Genomic DNA, 22390 nt, shown 5'->3' with positions numbered 1-22390 from the left:
TTCAAGTCCAGAATTGAAATGATTTCTAACGTGTTCCTTGGAAGAAGAAGACTTTTTTACAGGACGTTTCTTTAAGGAAGCGGTATGAGACTGTGGGGAACATTTTAAAGCTCATCCACATAACATAAAGCCGAAAATGACTTTAGAACATCTGTTCTAAAAGAACCTCTCATTTTAACTGTTCTAATACAGCAAAATCACTATTACAAATAAGATGTAGAGAACCTTTAGAGGTTCTACAGCAGTCAAAGTTTTTTTTCAAGCCAAGAATCACTTTAGAACCTTTATTTTTAACGTGCCAAAAGGGGTTCTTTGGAGCATGCCATTGAGGAACCACAACTACCGTCCTCAGAAAGCTTTTAAAGTTATGAACATAAGTATTGTACAGCATTTAAAGGTTTTACAATCTAAGAACCATTTAGAAAGTTTTTTTTTTCTAAATGAATGCAACTAATGAGACCTGCAGCCTTGAAATGTTTTCTCCCAGAACAAGAAATAATAATAATAATAATAATAATAATAATAATAATAATAATAATAATAATAAAGAACAAAGTGAAAGTGTAAAATGTTTTATTTTGATGTTTTATACTGTGCAACAGTCACAATACAACAAGTTACTCATACAGTCGACCGGTGAGACACATGAACACTGCAGAACTCGGAACCTGCGGTCCAGAGGATGAGTAGACGGGGGTCTGCCTGTGCGCGCGGGCCTCTTCGCTGAACACAGCACGTTGTCATTTTTCCCCTCACAAAATTTCGCGTAAGAATCAAAAGACGCTACAGCTTAACGGTAAATTTTCACCCTAATTTTTTTTTCTCTAACGCATACAGGCCTTTACCGTCCTTTAAAATGAACTAAATATATAGATATTTTCCTTTGATACAGCTGAATATAATCAGGAATGTTTAGTAGGCCTAAACTACCCAAGAAAAGGCAAACCAAAAGTCAAAAAGTCATGCTTTTCGAGAACATACACGCTTAAAAATACAATTAAGCAACACGTTTTGGATTCTTTTGTTTTGGGAAAAAAAAAAAAAAAATAAATGAAGACCAAAGTAAAAAGACATATATATATTTATATATATATATATATATATAAATCAGTCTGTTACGCAAACAGCTGCAGACACGGTAGCTTTGCAGCCTAAAGTAACGAGGCTCCAGCAGATCTGGTGAAATGCGTCACTTCCGCTAAGTTAAAGTTACACCTGTAGTACGGGGGATGTGATACTCATGAGGATACAGGGACACGGCGTCGGCCGCCCTCGTCACCCCGACGACGTGGAGGAGCCGTTCAGGGAGGGTTTGCGCGCTTTGCTACCGAAGGTGAACTGTCGACTGGGGCTCGTCATGGAGGAGCCGTTGACGGGGTTGGAGATGTTGTGGGGGAAGTGAGGGTGCGGGGACTGGAGCGGCGTGCTCGGACTGGGCAGCGGCGACGAGGTGGACGGCGCTCCGGCTGGACTGCTGGCCTTGTCGCTCGCGGAGTCGCTTTCCGAGCGGTTGGCGCTGTTGAGACCATCCTGCTGGTGGGCGATCTTCATCTTTTTGCAGTTAGGCCGCACTCGATACTTCAAGGGCAAAGGTCCGTTCTGTGGAGCGATCGATCAGATTTTTGGAACGTCAGCGTTATAGTCCACAGTGTTGAAGGGGAACTCCACCCGATTCTCAAACTTTCCGACTACTTGAAACATTAAGATTTAATTCCGAGCAGTTTAGAATTAAAATCGTTCAGTGGTGGTGATGGGAACCAGGCGTTCATCTCTAAAAGCTCCCTCACAGAAAGCTTATTCTTACCCTGAAGTGTTTATAAACAAGCTGCCTGTTGCCTGAGACTTTTTCTCCTAATAGTTCTGAGAAAGTTTTGGCCCTAAAACATTTACTCTAGAAGTACATCTCAGCTGTCAGAAAACAAACTACTGTATAGGTATGTTTTTGTTCATTGAGGTACAAAAATGTAAATGGACCCTTAAAAAGGTACAACATTGGTCTTAATGTCCAACTCTGTCTCTTAATTTTCCCAAGGCAAAGGAAAATTTGTACCTTTACTTTACCTAATGTTTTAAAACAGAACATTAAAATAAAATGCCTGGAATCAAAGCACGTAGTCACCACCCCAGTGACATTCTGTCCTGAAAGCGTAGGGTGTTGTAAGGCAAAATAGCCCTTAAAGAAAATAATTTAACACAAAGAAGATCATTTTAACACCATCATTTTGGATAGCAAATAAAATGACTATGTTTGCGTTGTAGGTATTTCGACCCTGGCTCCCATCACCACCACTGTAAAGAAATCTGGGTCTCTACAAGGACCATTTCACTTCAAACCACTCTGAAGGACTTTACATTTCAACCATTAAATTATGCAGAAATTCTGAAATTTGGCGGAGTTGTCCTTTAAACACTGACATGTTAAGCAAGTAGGATTTTCTGGAGGCCTATACTTACCCTTCTCCAAGTGTAAATGTAAGCAATGTCCATTAAGGTGTAGTAATCCTTCAGAGGCTCGTCCTCATACATAACTTCAATCTGTGAAAAGTGGCGTCATAAATTACGTCACAGACTTAAAGCTGGAATTCCCTGGAATTCCACTGGGAATTTGTGAAAATGAAAACCATAAACAGAACTCTGGCTGACAGTAAGTCAACAAAGGCAAGTTATTGTGTCAAGCCAAAAAAGTCTGGAAATGAGATTACCTGGAAGGTACAGGGTATATCCATCTTGCTTCGCAGAAATTTCCTCAAATGCATCACAGTCATGGCAGCAGGACACTGCAAGTACCGCTTGTTATTTACCTTGGAAGGAAAGAGGAAAGAAAAAAAAGATGAAAACAAAAAGAAAATAACTACAGGGACAATTAGGCAGGCAAATATTTGAAAAGTGGTGACAAAAATGGACAGCAATGTGGTTCAGAACACTGTTACAATAACATGTGAGCTAATCAATCATTTACCTCATTAACTCTGCCTTTTAAAGGGGAACTCCACTGATTTAAAACTTAATACTTAAATAGTTAGGATGTAAACAAAGTCAGAGTGGTTCGGTGTAACATGCTCCTTTCTACAGAAACTTACCAAGTCTAAATTGTTTGCAGCAGTAATGATGAGAACCAGCCGTCCACCTCTAAAAGCTCCCTCACAGACAGTTATCACATGAAATGGTTCTTAATACACTGCCTGATGCCTGAGACAACAGTTTATGGCAGTTCCGAAAGAAGATTTTGGCCTAAAATGTATTTTTAAATTGCATTCAGGGCAGAAACATACATGCAGGCAAAGCTGTAAAACAAAGTGGACCCAAACATTGACCACTTTTTTCACCGCCACCATCATCATTATATTGGAAAATAAATAAAATGGCCATATTTGTGTTGCAGACGTTGTGACCCCTGATTTCTATCAGCAATTTCACATCAAACCACTTTCAATGACTTTGTTTACATCTCAGTGACTAAAATCTGCAGAAATAAATAACAGAAAAAGGTGGACCTTCCCTTTACTGTTACATTAGTGTTTAATATTACATACACAGCCATCAAGACATTGTAAATATTATACCTCTTCTTTTGTCTGTTTGTTCTCTGCATTGCTTTGCTGTTTGGCCCTGAAATAAAACCAAAAATCAACAGAGAAATAATTAAATAAAGGAATGACCAAAAAGTTTTTTTTAAAAAGTATTGTTTGAAAATTCTCACCTGGGGTTGAAGAACTCGATTGAGAGACTGATAATCTCATCGTCTGTGATGATTCTCTTGTCCTCATCTGCTACCTCGCCTCGATCTTCATTGGACCCATTTGCAACTGAAAAAAAAAATCCCAAAAATATTCATATATATATATAAAATTTTTTTTTTTTAAAGAACAAGAAGCACTACCTAAAACCGATATACTATCATTCATCGGAAGAGAATCATCATCAATATCTTTAATGACAATTGCTACAAATTCTAATAATATTTTAATGGGCTCATTTTCAGACATGTTAAAAAATTTTTTACCATCTACTGATGGATGTTCAGCATAGAAATCTCTCCGCCGCTTCATTTCATCTGCAGAAAACAAAGAGCTCTCAGCCAGGACAAACACAAACCTTGTTCTGGACCAATCACAGCACTGTTCCACACATTATATCTACAGGCATCAGCACTCATCCACTGGTATTTAATGCTACTTACTTTTGAAGAGCCCTGGAACCAATTTGTACACGATGTCCTGCAGAGTTTTGTCCGACCTGAGAAATATTTAGGAATATTTACATGGTGCACAAGCTCAACTAACTTAGTTGAGTGTTATCAATGAATGTCACACACACACACACAAAGTCAGAATATATGGCAATGTGCAAAAGACTCAAATCACCTCTTTTTGTTGTTTTTCTAAGTGAAAACAAATATGCATCTTCTACAAAAAACACCACGGAATTTAAGGGAGGGATAGCATAAACTGTGCCCTGTGCAAAAGTTCTGGCACACGGTTTAATTTTTTTTTTCATTTAGTCCTGTAGCAAACAAATAGAAGTGTGCTGAGAAAATGTTTTAGAAAAACAACAATAATGTGTAATATGACCAGGGGTGTTCAAAATCATGACTGTAAATGACAGCAATCACATTATTGACTTAGTAATAAAGTACAGAGGACAGGAAAAACATTGTGCATGCTCAGCAACAGCCACTGTTATTACTGCTATTCTTGTCAATGCATTTATCAAAAGGAGGAGTGGAAAAGGAAAGCAATGTGCTCACCTAATATTGAGAAGAGGCTTTGTTTTGTGGACCTGGACGTCACATATGGGGCAGTACTTACTGGTCTCCAGGTAGCGGACAATGCACATTTTACAAACTGGTAATCCAAAAGCAAAATAAATCCGTTAGAGCTGTGCCTGAGACATGAAGCAGAACATCACTGGTGGACGCAAGGGTTGAGCAGGTACTTACACGAATGCAGGCATTCTATGATTGTGGTTGCATCGATGAAGTATCCACCACACAACACACACATCAAGTGTGGGTTCAGCTCTGTGATCTTGATCCTGGTTGTACGATGCATCGTCATGGAAAAGGGTGAACTCCTGAAGGGAAAGGAGCACACCAGAAAGGTTTTTAGACCATAAGGAATGGTAACTGGTGAGCAAATGAGCGGCGATCTCATTTGCTCTCCATCAAATGTGCACCACCAGCGGGGACAACAACACAGGGCTGCTGCAAGGCATCTCGCATTGGTTTTGTAGGCTGAGCGTTGGTGCCCTGGGCACAGCGTGGTGAAGGGAAACAGCCCCATTCTGCCCTGATTCTCTGTCCTGATCCGGCATTTAACTCGTATTCCCAGAATTGCTACTTAATCGAGCGGAGCTGGGAGATGCTTTCTGTTTCTATAGCAACTTCGGTCCATTCCACGTGGCGACAAATTAAATCGCAGCCATGAAAAACGCAGCGAGCCTCTTCTAAAGGGAGAACACGAGAAAGCGACCCTTTCCAGCCAAATCTGTCCAGTAGAAGATATTCCCTCAACCAATCCAATAAGGCAAAAAAACAGATGGTACAGTCAATGGTCAGTTTTCCATGTCCGAGCATCCCATTCGAATGCGCGCGACCGCTGGCTTAAAAACACAGGCATAAAGACAGAAGTCTGTTCAGAGCAAAGCGCACATTAAGTGTAAAACGGCTCAAACGAGGACCAGTTTGTACCCGGCTTGGCAGCAGAGTCCAAAGGTTGCGTAAAGATTCCAAAATTAGATGATCCTACTGCTGCCACTAATGTCATAACCTCGATTACCGACCGTCAGGATATAAAGACCAAATTAAGGCGACTGTAAGAAATAGACATGCCTTTCAAAGCAGGCAAACCGTGCCTGACCTTCACCAATCCATCGTTATATCAGATAAGAACCTCCAGCAGAAGCCCACAGTGTTCTACTGCGCTGGTCACGCTGATCGCTAAGGCAGAAAAAAATGAAGAATAATCGCTGAACAGCTGCATATGAGCCAAAGAGCGGCCATGTTGCACCGGTATCTGCCTGAAAACCCTTGGCTGAGATTCAAAAGGCTCATATGTGGGCTGTGAAACCTCGCAGATACCTGAGAATCCAGCTGTCAAAGTGCATCCCAACAGAAGGCACCACCAAAACTGAAGCGCCAGGTCTACTTAAATCATACAGGCAGAATAAAGCGTTTCATATATAAATATAAAAATCAGGTTTACTGCCAAGTATATACCAGATAAGCAGGGGTGTGGTTCAGACGCCCCCCACAACGTCGCTCTCTATCCTAAATGACAAAATACTGCGGGAGAAAACAAAGTGCAAAGTGCGCGCACGCATCTTGCCCGCTGCTCAGGCCTAACCTGGTTGAGAAAGCAAGTCACCTGAAGTCACCGCGTGCCCGTTGCCCAAATAAAGCACGTCATCTCTGTATGTGATGTTTTATTTTAAGCGCACAGCTACAAAAGATCAGAGAGGAAATAAACAGTTTTAAAAATAACAATGCAGGAATGCGCTGTTTTAAACCTGCCTTGTTATCGGGCCATGGCTCACCCGACCCCTGAGGGCTGGAAGAGAAGACCTCCAAAAATCTCCAAGCCGCAGTCAAAATATCAGCCAATGGCTTTAACAAATAGAAGCGAAAAGTCTGCGCTAATAGGCGAGCGCACGTGAACCAAAGAACGTTTTAATCTCATATTAGAACCAACATTTGAAGCTGGTGAAGCAGCCAATATACAATAAATGAGCACCAACATGAAGGTCAGTCAGCTTTTACATAAAAGCGCAAAAATCTTGCGCAATCGTTTCTACTACACGCTCGAAATGGATCGGAATAAGAGTAAACAGAGTAAACAAGGTGTACCGCACTCAGACTCTTCAACCGCTCCCACGTGCCAAAATCTAAAAACTGCGCCCAACTTCTCAAAATCACCAAAGCACGCGGATCTTAGCGGAGGCATTCCACACGTTTTTATTCTCTTTCATCATTTGGCGAGTCTTCATTTTAATCACACAAAACGCCAAACTGATGTTTAAGCTCCTCCGTTTCAGCCTCCAGCAGCCCTGTGACTGAATGGAAGTTAATCCAGGTCGCAAGCCAAGTTCTCTCCACTTCACACAACCCGCATCGAGTTCTACACACCTTCAAGATTCAACACCCACAAAACGGAGAAACGGCGTTAGCGCGGAATGAGCAGAACATGCATTTGATCGCGCGCACATCTGAACCGACGCGGACACCCAGGCTGCCCAGAAGCGGATCAACCCGAAAGTCACCAACAAAGCGGGTCGATCTGAGGAACAAAATCGCACAGAAGGAGAGTTAAACGCTGCGGGCGGCATAAAGGACTGAGCGGAAAAATAAACAGCGGCTAAAATACAACTGGAAGCGGGTCTCCGAGCTCAAAACACGCATTCGTGTTTAAAGCTCACGCGCATACATGCGCGCACACACACACACACACACACACACATGCACACACAAAACATAGAGGACGCGCGCGCCAAGCACACCGTACAAAAAAGGGCGCAAAACAGACAGACGCAAAATGTAAAGCACGCTCACCTGGCAGCTGCGACGCGGATCCCGGAGAGCGAGTTTGCGAGTTTTTAGACCACGAAAGTTGAAGGAGGGAATGAGAGAGGGAGGGAGGGAGAGAGGGTGGGAGGAGGAGTGGGGAGGGGGGGAGTCGATCAGCAGCAAACGAGTGCAAGCCGAGCGGCCATCTTGAAAACGGAACTGCTGCAGACGCTGTCAATCGCAATAAGCGCAGCGGCGGCGCATTTCGGAATAAAAGGAATGCAGAAAAACGCCTCGCGCTGCCCTCTGTCGCGCCCGCGCCCGTATCCCCGCCGCACGGAAGACGCTCGCGACGGCTCGCCTTCCGAGCCCGCGCGTGTTTGCGGAGAGCTGTGCGGAGATGGCCGTTTTTTCTCGCGGCCAGATTCCCCCCTCCACGGTCTCGGCGCTGATGGCTCGGTGCAAACTGACACCGTCCCCCAAAATGGCTTGCAGTCCGCCCGCCCCGCGCTGTCACGTGGTGCCGCTCCTTAAGGGCGGCCTGGGAATATGTGTCGGTGTATTAGGGAGGGAGGAAGGGAGGAAGACAGATAGGGGGGGTAAAGAACTGCGCCGATTGAAAATGTAAGCGCGGTGCAATTCTCATGCACGTTTTTGGCTTGCGCTTTCTGCGCCAGTGTGTTTAGGTTATTTCTTTATTTCTAACCCTTGTTGTGGTTTGGAAAGATATTTGGTGGAAATGTTTAAAGCATGGAGAACTATACATTTCCGATGAAGAATAAGCACGAGAGCACATGTCTAATGAGATACCGAAGCGGGTAGATTGGCCCCGCTTTATTTAGACGCTCCCAGTAGATTACCTGTAGATGCTCACATTATTAACAGTGTTAGGATTGGGTTAGTGTTGGTACCAGGGTTTGGGTTATGATTATAGAAGCTTAAGGGCGATTGAATATAAATTTTAAAGTAACATGAGCGTCTCCTAAGCGTGTCCAAATGAAACCGACATTTTATATAAAAAACTGAGGTTTCATTTATTAAATGAACACGATGAGCACAGAGCGCTGGCTGGAAGAACGGACACCTCTTTTCTTCCTAAAGATCTGCAGTGCTGGTGTATGGAGATTATCACGAAGAGCCCGTTCTCTTCACTCTTAAGCACGGATCCTGCTTATAGTGCTCTGAAACTGATGGATCTGCTGCTTATAATTAGGTTTACAGCAATATATGTCCCGTAATATTAGGCTCAAAATGAATTATATTACATCTTATTGCTCAAAACGGTCCAAAGATCACAATTTCAGGTCAAGCGTTTTCATGTTTTATTTCACAAAATCAGAAACATGAGAGAATCGCTGAAAAGAGAATCCCACGGCGTCTCCGGCGGAAGGAGGGGTCTCGTCAAGGACGCTGGGGTGAGGGGTCTTACAGCTGGGTGGCTCTCTCCATGCTCTTCGCTGCGTCCTTCATCTTCCCCACTAAATCCTGAACAAGGTTCAAATCATAAGCGAATTTTTAACTCTTGCAAGAAAGACGCCGGTTTCCCACATTCCCTTTCACCCACTATTTATTTCTCGTACGGCTGAATGAATGAATGAATAAATAAATAAGTAAATAAATATGTAGTTAGACAGATAAGGCTGGGCAAGAGACACGGGACCCGAACTAAAACAAGCTCATTTTGACCTTACCAAAAAAACCCAAAAAACAAAAAAAACAACAAACTCTTAGAATCTATTACTTGCTTTAATTCTCAAATCAATCAAGGCGGACGGTCCACATTTTTCCTCTACGTGTTGTGAGCTGGGCTGGAGCAAAACAGTCTGGAGGTCTCCAAGTTTGCGAACCTTTGCTTTAATAAACCCATATTTTGTTCTCCAATTTGCACAACTACAAAACAACAAACTTGATGGACGGTACACAACATTTTGGGAATAAAAATAAATAGGCCTCACGGAAAGCCTTCTAATTTATTTATTCATTAATTTAGATAAAGAGGTAAACCACCTCGTCCATATTCCACCCCCCATATAACAAACATACAAATAAAGAAGGTAAAAGTTTCAATTCCAATTGAGGTTTTAAAAATATAACAGACATACCTCAATCCAATTTGAAAAGAACTGAATGGTACACACAGAATAAAATGAGTTGAGTGAGGTGGCAGAGCTACTGTCTGCTGGGCCAAATCAATCTTTAGGAAGAACAGCTGAGGAAAACAGCCCAGGCTCATCAGACTGATCTGTAATGGGACCTACTGCCTGGCTGACCCATAAAACCTCCAAAGTTCTGAAGTTCCACACACAACTAGGATTCTGCATGGCAAATATAATTTTGCAAGACGTGCAAAACTTGCAGATGATGATTCAGACACTTCAGAAAGCCGGTTATTTCCTCAGTCAAGATTTCTTCACTAGTCTGACGATCAGGCGTAAATGTGACTGAATCACTCTCATGTTTCACAGCGCAAAAACAGTCCGATGATTTAGTCAAGAAGAAATCATTTTAACCGTTTAACGGTTTTGAAGAGGCAGCCCGAGGCCTGGGAAGTCAAAGCCAGACAGCGGGACAAGTCGTGAGCATCTAAATCAGCTTCACTAAGGCTTTATATTAATTGCATTGCAGGGAGTTACGCGCTCACCATATTGCGCAACGTTCAAACGTCTTGAAAGTTGAACAGTGGAAATATCAGTAATGACACACGACTCCGATTTCCTCCGTTCTGTGATGCCTGCGGCTCGATTTGATATCTCGACACATCTATGCATTAGATTCGGACGTCCGGAATAAAGGGAGTTTAATCAGCTTACTGATACAGTATTTGATGTACTCAAAGGCATTTCTACAAAACACATTTCACAAATTTGGGCCTTTTTTCTCCAGACTGTTTGGTTTGTTGGCCAACACTAACTAAACTCATACTGCTCCATTCTCCATCATGATAAGCTTAACCCTATCCTCAAATTTACTAACATCTTTTAACCCTTGGAACCAATTTGCCCCCAGCAATTTAAACCTCTGGGTAATATTAATGTTCTGGTAGGAAAGATGTCCCCCTATTGTCGTGTGAACTAGCAGTGGTTCTCACACTACTACAGTTGTGGTAAGGTTAGAGTCCTAAAGCAGAGGGAAATTTTTTATTAAGATTATAAAACTGCATGTTATAGTAACCTCAAATTCATCCAAAACAATCCAGAAAAATGTGTGTAAAATATTGATATTTATGTTTCATTCAGCTAAAAGAGGGTCAACTTTGTTTTCCCAGTTGTCCCCATTAAATTAAGAAATGGCATTGAACATGAATCAATACATGATCATTCATTTAGAGATGTTAAACACTGAATGGGGTCACATTGATTATAGGAAGATTAATAAATTAGAGAGCTCATCAGAGCCATTTAGACCTTGCCGACTTGACTGCCTGTACCTTTTAGGATAGATTTTGACATCTGCTAGTTTATACGGATTTTAATGATGTTAAAGCTTCTGCTTGTCTTTCTGTTTATGATCTTAGACTTGCAGATACACTGAGGAAAAAAAGGGTTTTAACTTGAAAACGTTAATTACCAGACTGCCTTACATTTGGAGTTGCTTGATCTTTAAATACTAAAATGTGTCAACTAAATTTTAAAACTTTTTAAAGTTAAAATTCCAATTTTTGTTTTAGTATTATGCTTCAGAGAAGGTGAACTCAACTAATTTTTCCTAATAGCTCCTAACTAATAGTTCAGATGTAAAATATTCACAGTGGTTTGATGGGAAATGCTCTGTTCTAGAGAAACTTTACAAATTTTTTATTGTGGTGCTTATAGGACCCAGACATCTAGAATTTATGGTTATGAAGATGCTGCCTGATGCCTGAAGCACTGTATATAAATTTATAATAGTTTAAAACATATTTTTTTTATTTCATGCATGTTGGACAGGTACATGCATGGTGTGGTAAGACAAAATACTCCCCAAAGGAAATTTGACCAGGTTTACCAGTATTCTACCATCAACATTACATATGAAAACTCGAAAGACAGGTGTTGCTTCACTCATGGCTTTTCATAGTAAACAAAATGACTATCATCACCACTAAAGAAATCTCAGTACATTTCTCTACAATGAACCATTTCACATCAAACCTCTCTAAATGACATTGTTTACAACTCATCCAATGAACTGGGCACCAATCAAAATAAAAACAAAAAAAAAATGCTGATAGTTCCCTTTTGCACACTTTCAAACTTTGGTGTAGCCAAGTTAGGGTTAGCCAAGTTGGATGTTTATATCAGTTCAACTACAGCCTCAACTACAGCCTACAGCTTCTTAATTAGATTACAATTTGATTCCATTCAAAGAAATCAAGACAATAGCCTAAATTTATAACAATAAACAATCACAGCCTCCTATACAGCTCCAAGTTTGTCAGTGTGGGGAGGGTCAGGGGGAAATCTTCCTTAACTGCATCATCATTGGATCTAGACCTATGAGTTTACTTTATAATAAACCATCAACAAACATTTTTATTAAAATGTCTTAATATGAACAGAATAACTGCCATGATACAGTCCTAAAATCTTAAATAAGTACCTGAAGCTGCTCCAACGTGCAGCTAAAATTTACGTCTGAAGATGTTCCCTCATTTCCACCGTCCTGTAAAATGAGTTTCCGGCTATAGTTAATGCAATAAAAGCAAATGAACAAACAACTCATTGTTGCATAGACTAGATAGTCACATACCTCAGTATTAAAAGATATCAGGAAGGTTGGTTGATTGACATTATGCACATGGCCATTCTAATAAAAGAAACATCATGATGCAAGTTAAAATGCTATTAGTATTGTCATCTCCTTTTATAGTTAACATAATGATATACTACCTTCATGCAATATTCCAGGCGCCAAGAGGCATCTGTTATGTGGGGAGGGCATCTATCAATACTAAGATGAAGGCAAAGAAAATCATGTTAAAACTGGTGAATAGTTCATATTCCACTAATAGATTTTTGCATATATTTTATTAACAACAAGAAGGCCTTAAACAGGCTTCATTTACTAATGAATGGGGCAGTCATGGGCTGGAGGTTAGGGAACCAGCCTCGTGACCGGAAGGTTGCCGGTTCAATCCCCAGAGCCGACAGCACATGACTGAGGTGTCCTTGAGCAAGACACCCAACCCCCAACTGCTCCCTGGGTGCAGCGGATTGGGCTGCCCACTGCTCCGGGCAAATGTGCTCACTGCCTCCTAGTGTTTGTGCGCTCACTAGTGTGTATGTGGTGTTTCACTTCACGGATGGGTTAAATGTGGAGGTGAAATTTCCCCATTGTGGGACTAATAAGGGTCACTTAATCTTAATACACACTAAGTGATTATTGCATATTTCACTAGCACCAATAAGCTAATATAGCCCATAAACAAGTTACATTTACTAATAGACACTGATACATTATTACAAAGGGCATTAGCAGCAATAAACTAATATAGGCCAGAATTTAAATTTGTCAGAATTCTAGAAAAGACTGCATTAACTATTAATCAATACTGCATTCATTGCTCTAGCAAATATTCTTAATGTAGTTTGTCTTCCTGACTCACCTTGACAACAGACTTTCCAGGTTTCTTTTATTTTTCTAAAAAGAAAGTTGAAATATAACATCATGAGCAACATTACAGAAATCATTGTGTGTGACTAAAAGGGGAGTGAATGAAAGGAGTCGTCACCTGGTATGATGTATAAAATGCGTCCACTCTTTCTGAATCAAATTTGACATCTTCAAGGCACGAACTGTTGAAGCAAATGCAGTTTGTTTTAAGATGAACCCCAAAACTGCTTTGGCATAATAGAGATATTTCACAAGACATTAGTCATTACCTAATGGTTGACTTGTCTGCATTTTGCTTTATTCCTTCTAGTATGAATGTTGTTGTTGCAACATGACAGTGTTTCAGAAGAGCCTGATCAATTTTCTTCAATTCTGGGAGATCTGTGACAGATGGAAACAAAGAACAATGTGACTTTAGCACTGGCTGAGATCATATATCTTTGCTTTACTGCAGTAACTGCTCCTACTATTCTGGGATGGATTTATATTAGATTTGGAACATTGCTGTGCTGATGTTGGATGATTAGTTCTGGATCACTCCAACTCATCCCAAACAGAGCTTAATCACTCCACAGCCCAATACTGGGGAGCTTTATACCCCTCTAGCCAGCACTTGGCATTGGGCATGGTGATGTTAGGCTTGTGTGTGGCAGCTTGAGTCCTATTCTATTGGTCAATACTTTTCTATAGCAATTGTGCAAGCTGCATGTGTGAACTGAACTCCCGTGTCAGCAATGGGTGCACCTTTCAGGGTTCTACAACATTCTATTACAATTATTGTGTAGGAAAGATCAATCCTTTTATATTAAAACTTCAATTTGAAATAGTCCATTTTCAAACAGAGCTGCAATTTTGAACAACACCAAGTTTTAAGTGAGGAAATTTAATCCAATAACAGAGCCGGTGATCTGCCTGTAGCATAGTCAGACCAATCAGAAGTTTGTTGTGTATGTAACACCATAAATGACACTATATTTTATACGAAAGTATATGAAATACTACAAATGCTATATGATACAATATGCCAATATGCTGGTAGTCTTAGTCCAAGCAATAGCCTGGATCTTTAATTTATAGCAAAGAAACACAATTTACATCACTGTCACAATGTTGGTTAGAAAAAAAAAAATATTCCAATCTATTGTGTGGATTTATGTGCCAAATAAATAAACACTCTGATTGTATTGCATCTCATCCAAAAAGCATTCTGGGCTGAGACTGAAATTCTCTTTATGAGTGGGCACAGCTAAACTGTGGCAGACTGAACAGGTGGATATACGCGTGTTAATTTTTGTGACATGACAAAAACATTGAGCTCAGTGGGTAGCTCAGGTTCCATATGTGGACTTGGGGGGTGAACTGTACATTTCAGCCATGCTCACAATACTCTAAACTCTCATTATAATCATGTTTTGGGCTGTTTAAAGTTGCACTGGTTAGTACACGTGCATGGAAATGTCACCAAAGCATAGCTTTCTGAAACAGCTACTTCTAATTCTAATCTAATGCTGTCTGGCTGAACAATTAACGAGACACACGTCGATTTGTCCAACATTTAATGCACACTATTATCAACACTGTTGCTGCTGCACGAAGAAGCTACAGCAGATGCTAAGTAGCTAGTTTAGCCAAATACTGAGGCAGCCAGGTAGATTAAAAGAGCTGCATTAAAGGGTTTGCGCTGCTTCCACCACAAGCGGATGGTGTAGGGCAGTTTAGCAGCAGTTCGTAAGTTGTATGCGCAAAAACACAGCAGTGCAGAGCCTGCAGCAGCAGCAGAAGCAGCAGCAGCAGCCAGGCGGGCATCTTCCTCCTCCATAGCTGCAAGCAGACGGAAGTTCTCGAGCACAAAGGAGAGAAAGAGCCGTCTTACCCAGAGCTCTGTCGGTTCTGGAGGACAGCAGACTGTCGAAGGCTACTTCGGTGAAGGCAGTAAAGGCTCTGAAGTCGAAACAGGCTGGATCCGCCAGCGTCTGAAGCCCCTTTACTACCGAGTCTGACAACTCCATTTTGTGCAGACGGGCTCGGCGCGGTCACGTGAGCGCGTCAGCTGATCACGACGCTGGCTCTGCGTTGACAAGCGTGATAAACATTGACTGCACATTTCGGCGCTTTGTCTGCACCAACATCCCCGTGTTAACCTCATGAAAGGACTAGTACTGATCTGAAGAACTGCAAATAAAGCGCTAATAACATCTAAAATGCAGGAGAGCAGACCCAAGGGTGAGAAGCTCGGCGTTAAATTGACCAAATCAACCACATAATTCCGATACCAACGTCTGATAGCCTATATAGCCATATATGCCCGTGCAACATTAAAGGTTAGGCATCTGTTTTATAATATATGGCCACATGTAGTGTACATACATGTAATACACGTAATATCTGGATCACACGTATGTCTGATGGATACATGCATATGATATGGATATACTGTGTGTCCAATAGATGTCGGATACACACAACGAAAGCTTTTTTAAATCAAAACGTAGAATACAAAAACCCATATAGGACGTTAAGCTATTGCATCCACACATGTTTTTTACATTTTACATGTTTACATTATGTTACAGATATTTGATTATATGGCTGGAATATGTGTGCCATATTTGAAAACGGACCGTTTCAGATACGTTCATATCTGTTCATATATGACAAAATCTGAGATGGATATAAGGGAAGCTCATGTATGGTAACATGACATTTGAAGTCCAAATATTTGCCACATCAGATTCCCGTATGGGATCGTAGACGCTTACTGACGTCATCAGAGGTTTTATGTCTATTGTAGCTTTTAAACCGGCGACGTGAAAATTAGCCTGAAGTCAAGACGGCCCAATCTGAACGATCTCGTAGGCGTGGCTAATTGAGAAATCCTATTTTGTGCAATACCCTCTGGTCCTGGAGACCCCGGTATAACTGCCCCAACACTGGGGGTAGAATCTATTGACTTCATCAGAGGTTTTATTGGGCGTTAAATCGGGAGTATTTATTCTAGCAACACGCTTACAAACGTGTCTGGTGGATGTAGTTTAGCTGACCATTGCAAATCATTCCTTGCATTTCAAGCCATTACATCAGTGAAACAGTGAGGCAGTACTTCTGAGGAAAACTGATACACTGAGCCTAAAGTCAGGTTTGCTCAACAGCAATACCCCTTACCTCACTTCGACTGTAGGCTTAAATGATTTGGCTAACCGAGGAATCCCGGTCATCAGCCGTCTCTCTGGAGATCTGCTTTCCCGCTGTTCAGCTCTAGCCTGCATGCTCAGCCATCTTTACCACACACTAATACATGTGAACCTAGGACCAAAACTGCAGAGTGTGGTTCGAACTACACTCCATATGAAGGTAGATCTCCAGGACCGGGGTTGGTGACCACTGCCGGACACAGCCACCCTGCTCTTATACTTCTCAGCTATGTGGGTGGCTTGACATGTTGTCTGAATGACACCTGAATGTTTCTCAATATTTCAGAATATTTCAGCCCCGGAAGCCTCAGTCATGGCTTTGATGTATGTTATTCAGTGTTTTAGCGTCATGTCCAAAGAAAGGAAAATGGTAATAAAATAATTTGCCTTTAAACTTCACGGCGCTGGGTTACTGATTACGTCTTCATGGTGCTTTGTAATGAAATGCTCTGCAGTAAACCGGGATAAGCATATGTTTCAAACATATGCACGTAAAGCTGTGTTATCTACAGCATAACATTTTGGACATATATATATATATATATATATATATATATAGGATACGAACCACTCATATATGTCTGATAGGTGGGTGAACACATATGTGCATAACATGTGATCACATACATACTGTCTGTCTGATATGTATCATGGATCGTACAGATATCTTTGATACCGACAGACTTTTTAAAAGGGAAAACTTAAAATAAAATTTTACCACCAATCACATGCAATAAAAAAAACTTGCCATTATATAGCATGAAGCTAGCATGTATGAGTAATATATGCCATATAGCATTAATGCTCTCTGTCATATCTTGTGACACATTTATGACTGAGATATGTGTCCCATATCTGAAATTAACTAAGTTTGCACACATAAGTTGGATATGAGGGAAATCCAGATGTGCTAATATATGTCACACTTGAAATTCATACGTTGCCTTATTTCAGATATATATTGGTTGTTACTGGACCTTCAATAATCTCAAAAGATAATCTAAAACCCGAAGTAGTAGCTGTTATAATTGAATCTATTTTTACTTTTAAAACTAAAAGATATGCAAAGGGTTCATGCCCAACGTTGCTTTAGGCCTCTGTTGGACTCACAGCACCAGAAAGCATCTATTTATGATGGCATGTCCTGGCTGGCTTATTTAGGCCCTACAAAATAAAGAAGCTACTAAATTAACCAAGTGCTCCACGGGTTTTAATGAAATTGCCCTTTTTCAGGTGGTAATAAAAGACTGCTGTCCTGTAAAAATGTGAGTTGGTTCACTCTCAGAAAAAAGAGGTATGACACTGTCACTGGGGCAGTACCCTTCTTGTCACTGTTGTGGTACCCTCAGGGGTACATCCCAGTGCCTTTAGTCAGGGAACATAACTGTACCAGAATCCACTGAAATTATATTTTCTAAGATGTATTGACTCCACACACCCTGTCTCACCTCCAGGTTTCTTAGTAAATGGTTCTGTTTTTAAAAATCAGTTTATAAAAAGATACAAATATCTACTTTTCCACTGGGAAATACTTATATAAGGTACACAACTGGACCTTAAAACCGCTGTTGTACCTCTGAGGGAACGTTTACGCTGTTTGTACCTAGATGAACGAATCATGTACCTCCATGGTACCTTTATTTCTAACAGTGTTCAATGCAGATGCATTTGTAGAGCTTTGGATGCTGAAAACGTTCTTAACCTTAAGGTAACTTTAATCCTGCGATCTGCAGCAAACGTATGGACCATCTTATCGACCATATGGGCTCACACAAAGTCCAAATAAAACCCTGACAAAGCCCTGATTAAGAAGAAACAAATTCAACTGCCGAGTAAAAAGTAATGAAACTTTTAGTGGTTTGAGTGAACTAAGGCAACCTCTAATTTTAGGCCGTCAACAGGATCGAGTTATATAACGCTGGTCGGGATTATGCTCATATAGTTTCCCTTTCCGTATCAAAATTTCTGCATATTTAAAAAGTTGAGATGGAAGCAAAGTTATTAGGGGTGGTTTTCACAGTGATGCCGATCGGAAGAAGACATCAGAAGAGTTTAAAGCCTCCAAGAGAAAGTTTTTTCTGAAATGGTTCTGAATACGCTGCCAGTCGTTTAAAAGTTTCGTCCTCTTAAAGAAATGCCTCCACTGCTGAATAAATGAACAAACAAACAAACAAACAAACAAACAAATAAATAAATAAATAAATAAATAAATAATCCATAGATTTATCATTATTTTACATGCATTTTAAAATCATAATCATATATTACAATATGTTCGCTGCTGGTTTTGATTAGTAAATAAAGTGGATATATTTGTGTTGGAAACATTATAAAATCTGAGTCAGTAAGTTTCTCTACAGTGAAACATTTCACATCAAGCCACACTGCACAACTTTGTTTACATCTCATAGATTAAATTATTGAACGTTTTGATGAACCATCAAGGAACTCCTTGAAGAACCACTCATACATGTATGCAACGGCGTGCCTGCTTTTATTGCCTGTCTCTTTGGCTCTCGACCCACCACAAACATTACACTTTGGCCAACCAAGACGAAAAGTTTGGGCACCTCTGTATCAGATTGTCTCTAAAACACCAAACGCCTTCATGACCTTTGTTTGAGGCCTGCGACGAAACGGGTTGGTTAGATTGGCATTAAAACCTTTTGTCACATGGTGGAGGCTGTAGAATATGCATGATGGTCGATATTTATGTCTTGCACGCAGCTGGATCCACACCACACGTGGAGAAGGAAAAGAAAACATTTTTTTGCGGAGTTAGCTGGCCTGAACTCGAAATGCTTATTAATCATGCCTTGTTAGACTGGCGCACAGATGGAGAGAGCAATAAATAAATAAATAAATAGATAGCATATTTAATACACTCAACGTTGGATAGTTAATTCGATTTTTCAGAACTAACGAGGTCGTGAGGGAGCCTTAGAAAGAAAGATAAAAAACAGACTCAACAGATTGACTAAAATTAATTACGTTACCTATATCTGACACCACTGTAGTCTGCCTCTAAAAGCTTCCTCACAGACAGTTATGACATTAAATGGTTAAGAATGCACTGCTTGGTGCATGTTTTGGATAGTAAATAACAGGACTATAGCTGAAGTACATTGATTTACACAGACATTTTTAAAAATGTGTGGAATTCTCCTTTAACAACGGTTAATGGTATGACAGAGAGATATGACTGTACGTGAATTTCTGACCCCAGAGCAGCCCACTTGTTAACGGCCCAAAGTTTCACCAAAATGCCTGTGACAGATTGATACAGGCCTCCAGATGAATCTCCAGCCATATTAAATGCAGCTCACAGCAAATGTTTTACAATAAGACGATGACAAGCTGATTCACTCAGGTTGAAATAGCCCGTTTGCGCGCTCGATTGCTTTATTAGGGGGAGGAGCTCGTGTGGGGAAGTTCGCAGCACCTGTTTCACAGTCATGCCTCCTGAGGTGAGATAAACACGGTCGAACTTGTTGTTCCATCAGGTCCAGACCTGCGTGACCCCTGCCTTTAAGAAGACCACATACAGCCATAGAGACCACAGCGACGCTAATCTATCTGTGTCTAAAATCATCAGTCTGAAAATAGAGGCTGAAAGGGTTCTCATAGCGATGAACCACTTTTGGTTGCCTAGACCATTTAAAAAGAGGGTATTTAAAGAACCATATTTTGTAACTTGAATGTGCCAGTGTGAAGAACCTTGCTGATGTTTAAAGAAACTCGAAGATCTTCCCTGGAATCCAAGCCAAGAACAATCTAGGAACCTTTATTTCGAATAGAATAGAATAAATGAGCTCTAAACAATCTAAGCAAATTAAATGCCTAATATAACCATTTTGGGGCCCAAAGGCTATGATTTTAGAATTTAGACGTTCTCCAAACAAAAAAACATCTCCAAAATGGTAGATTTACAGAAGACCAACGCCTTCATTCAGTGCAAGTTCATGTGAAGAGATTTTAATCCAAGTAATTTTGAAGCATTTCTGTTGCTCCAGTCATCATGAAAGTTTCACACAGTGTGAAGATCAGTTGCTGTATTCAAATGACGCAGAAAAATAACATGAGAAACATGTTTTTTCGTTTTTTTGTTTATTTGTGTGTTTGTTTTGGGTATGGACGATATTATTAATGCCAAGCATTAGCAAATGCTAAGTGGGGAAAATAATAACATTTCTACCTTGTAACTGTAAGTTAATTAAAAGTAAGTTAATTCGATTAATAAAATCGTTGTTTTTCATTTTTTTAAAAATCAGAAAAATCTGCATTTAATCACGAGTTCCAAGAACGCATTTCCTAAAAGCATGGCTCTAAAAAAACATCATCGAAAGCTTTATCTTTAACTAATGTTATCTTAAGGCGTAGCTTTGCTAGCATTATATTGAGCCTAGAGAAACTAAACCACAGGATGTAAATCTATGTACTGAATTTCTGAAACAAAAGGTTCTAAGCCGTCCCTTTCAGCTCTTTATAAAGCCTCACTGAAAGAGGAAGAGACCAGGCCTCGGCCTTCTTTCCGGGCATACACTAGTGGGCTGCTCAAACCCTGGCTCGCGGGCCAAAGTTGGCTCGTGAGGATGTTTGATTTGGTCTGCAAGAGCATTAGCCTCACCCCTTCAACGCCCCATACCACCAAAACAAAGATAGAACTAACATATTTATGGTTTCTGTAACTTCCATCTACAGAACATATAGTAACTTTTAATCGTTGTAATAGCTAAAATTTAGGGTCATGACTCAATTCGAAACCGAAACTAACCCCATATAACACCAACAGTGGTTCTATAGCTTGGAACAATAGCTATTTTTGGTGTAAAACCATTTTATAAAGAACCAGAGAACCATCACAGAGAACCATTTTACCATGCAAAGACACATGCATGCATTCGGGTGGCCAGGGTTCTCTATATAATCACTTCAGAGCCCTTAAACTATTTTAAGGGTGAATCGTCCTTATTTATTTGTTTGTTTGATTGTTTATTTTGGCCATTGAGCCAACCACAAACATTACACTTTGCCCCCCTACAACAAAAAGTCTGGGATAAAACATCCCACACCAAAAAGAGTTTCATTGTCAATTTCCTCTTTTATGAAGTTTGTAGATTCCCCAGTCATGTTCCCACATCATAAGACGAGGATGGTGAGCAGCTCCGTTTACTCTACAGTACATTTCTAGTGGGTTGTACTTTCTTGGGTATTTTCAAATGATGCATTGTTAGTCTACTTTTTCAGAGACACGTACCTTCTGTTCCTAACTCTCTTTTTCAGGTTAAATTTCACTCTGTTGTGTTGGTTCCGCGCATGGACAGCTTTGACCCGTCACTTAGAAGCTTCAACCTTTTATTTTAGACTTCAAGAATAAAAAAAGAGAACAATAGAGCTCTCAGTTCTGATAGATGCTGAATGCAATAAGAAGCTCCTCTGCAGCTCTATGTGTTACTCAGTAATTAAAGGGGGATATTCCACCGATTTTTCGAAAAAATCTCCGTAATTCAGTGGCTAAGACAAAAACAAAGTCATTTAGAGTGGTTTGGCGTGAAGTGATTTATTTATAGAGAAACTTACCAACTCTGATATCTTTACAGTGGTGGTGACAGGAGACAGGCGTCCCTGTGTCTACAATGCAAACACATTTTATTTACCACCGAAAACCACCAGTGAACCTGCACGTGTCTTCTGAGGTTTTAAATGAGACATTATGATAAAATAATAGTCAGTTAGAAAAAAACAATTAGAAAAACAGCTTTTTTTTCAGAGACTATGTTAAATCCTTCATGTATGCCTCCAACATGCACAGATTAAAATAGGTTTTAGACCAAAACTTTGTAACACAGCTGTCGTTAAACAGTGTCTAGATATCAGTGCATTTATAACCAGTCTAATGACCTTCTGCGGGGGGGCTTTTAGAGGTGGACGTCTGGTTCCTACCACCACGCTGTGAACAGTTCAGAAGTTTCTCGGTAAGTTTCTCTAAAATTCTGAACGAGTGTGTTGACATATTAACAATTTATTTATGCTAGATTAAATAAAAACTTCCCCTTTGCGCTGATATTTTTGTACTTCCACTAATTTTTTGGAAGGTACTTTTAGT

At 40.4% G+C, this 22390-nt stretch overlaps 1 protein-coding gene across 1 annotated transcript; it reads right to left on the bottom strand.

Moving 5' to 3' along the window:
* Positions 1-556: 556 nt before the first annotated feature.
* On the bottom strand, positions 557-15150 carry bmi1a (bmi1 polycomb ring finger oncogene 1a). Its single transcript, XM_037533805.1, has 18 exons — positions 14967-15150; positions 13363-13474; positions 13212-13275; positions 13086-13120; positions 12370-12430; positions 12230-12286; positions 12080-12142; positions 8931-8986; positions 7140-7274; positions 4940-5073; positions 4748-4844; positions 4181-4236; positions 4004-4054; positions 3701-3806; positions 3564-3609; positions 2703-2801; positions 2455-2535; positions 557-1599 (listed from the first exon to the last, which is right to left on the bottom strand). The coding sequence occupies exons 1-18, from the start codon at positions 15100-15102 to the stop codon at positions 1276-1278; spliced, it is 1713 nt and encodes a 570-aa protein (XP_037389702.1). The 5' UTR covers positions 15103-15150; the 3' UTR covers positions 557-1275.
* Between the last annotated feature and the right edge of the window lie 7240 nt (positions 15151-22390).

The sequence above is a fragment of the Pygocentrus nattereri genome, chromosome 24 (genome assembly GCF_015220715.1).
Source record: "Pygocentrus nattereri isolate fPygNat1 chromosome 24, fPygNat1.pri, whole genome shotgun sequence".
Taxonomy (NCBI): Eukaryota; Metazoa; Chordata; class Actinopteri; order Characiformes; family Serrasalmidae; genus Pygocentrus; species Pygocentrus nattereri.
This window is presented reverse-complemented; position numbering and strand designations above follow the sequence as displayed.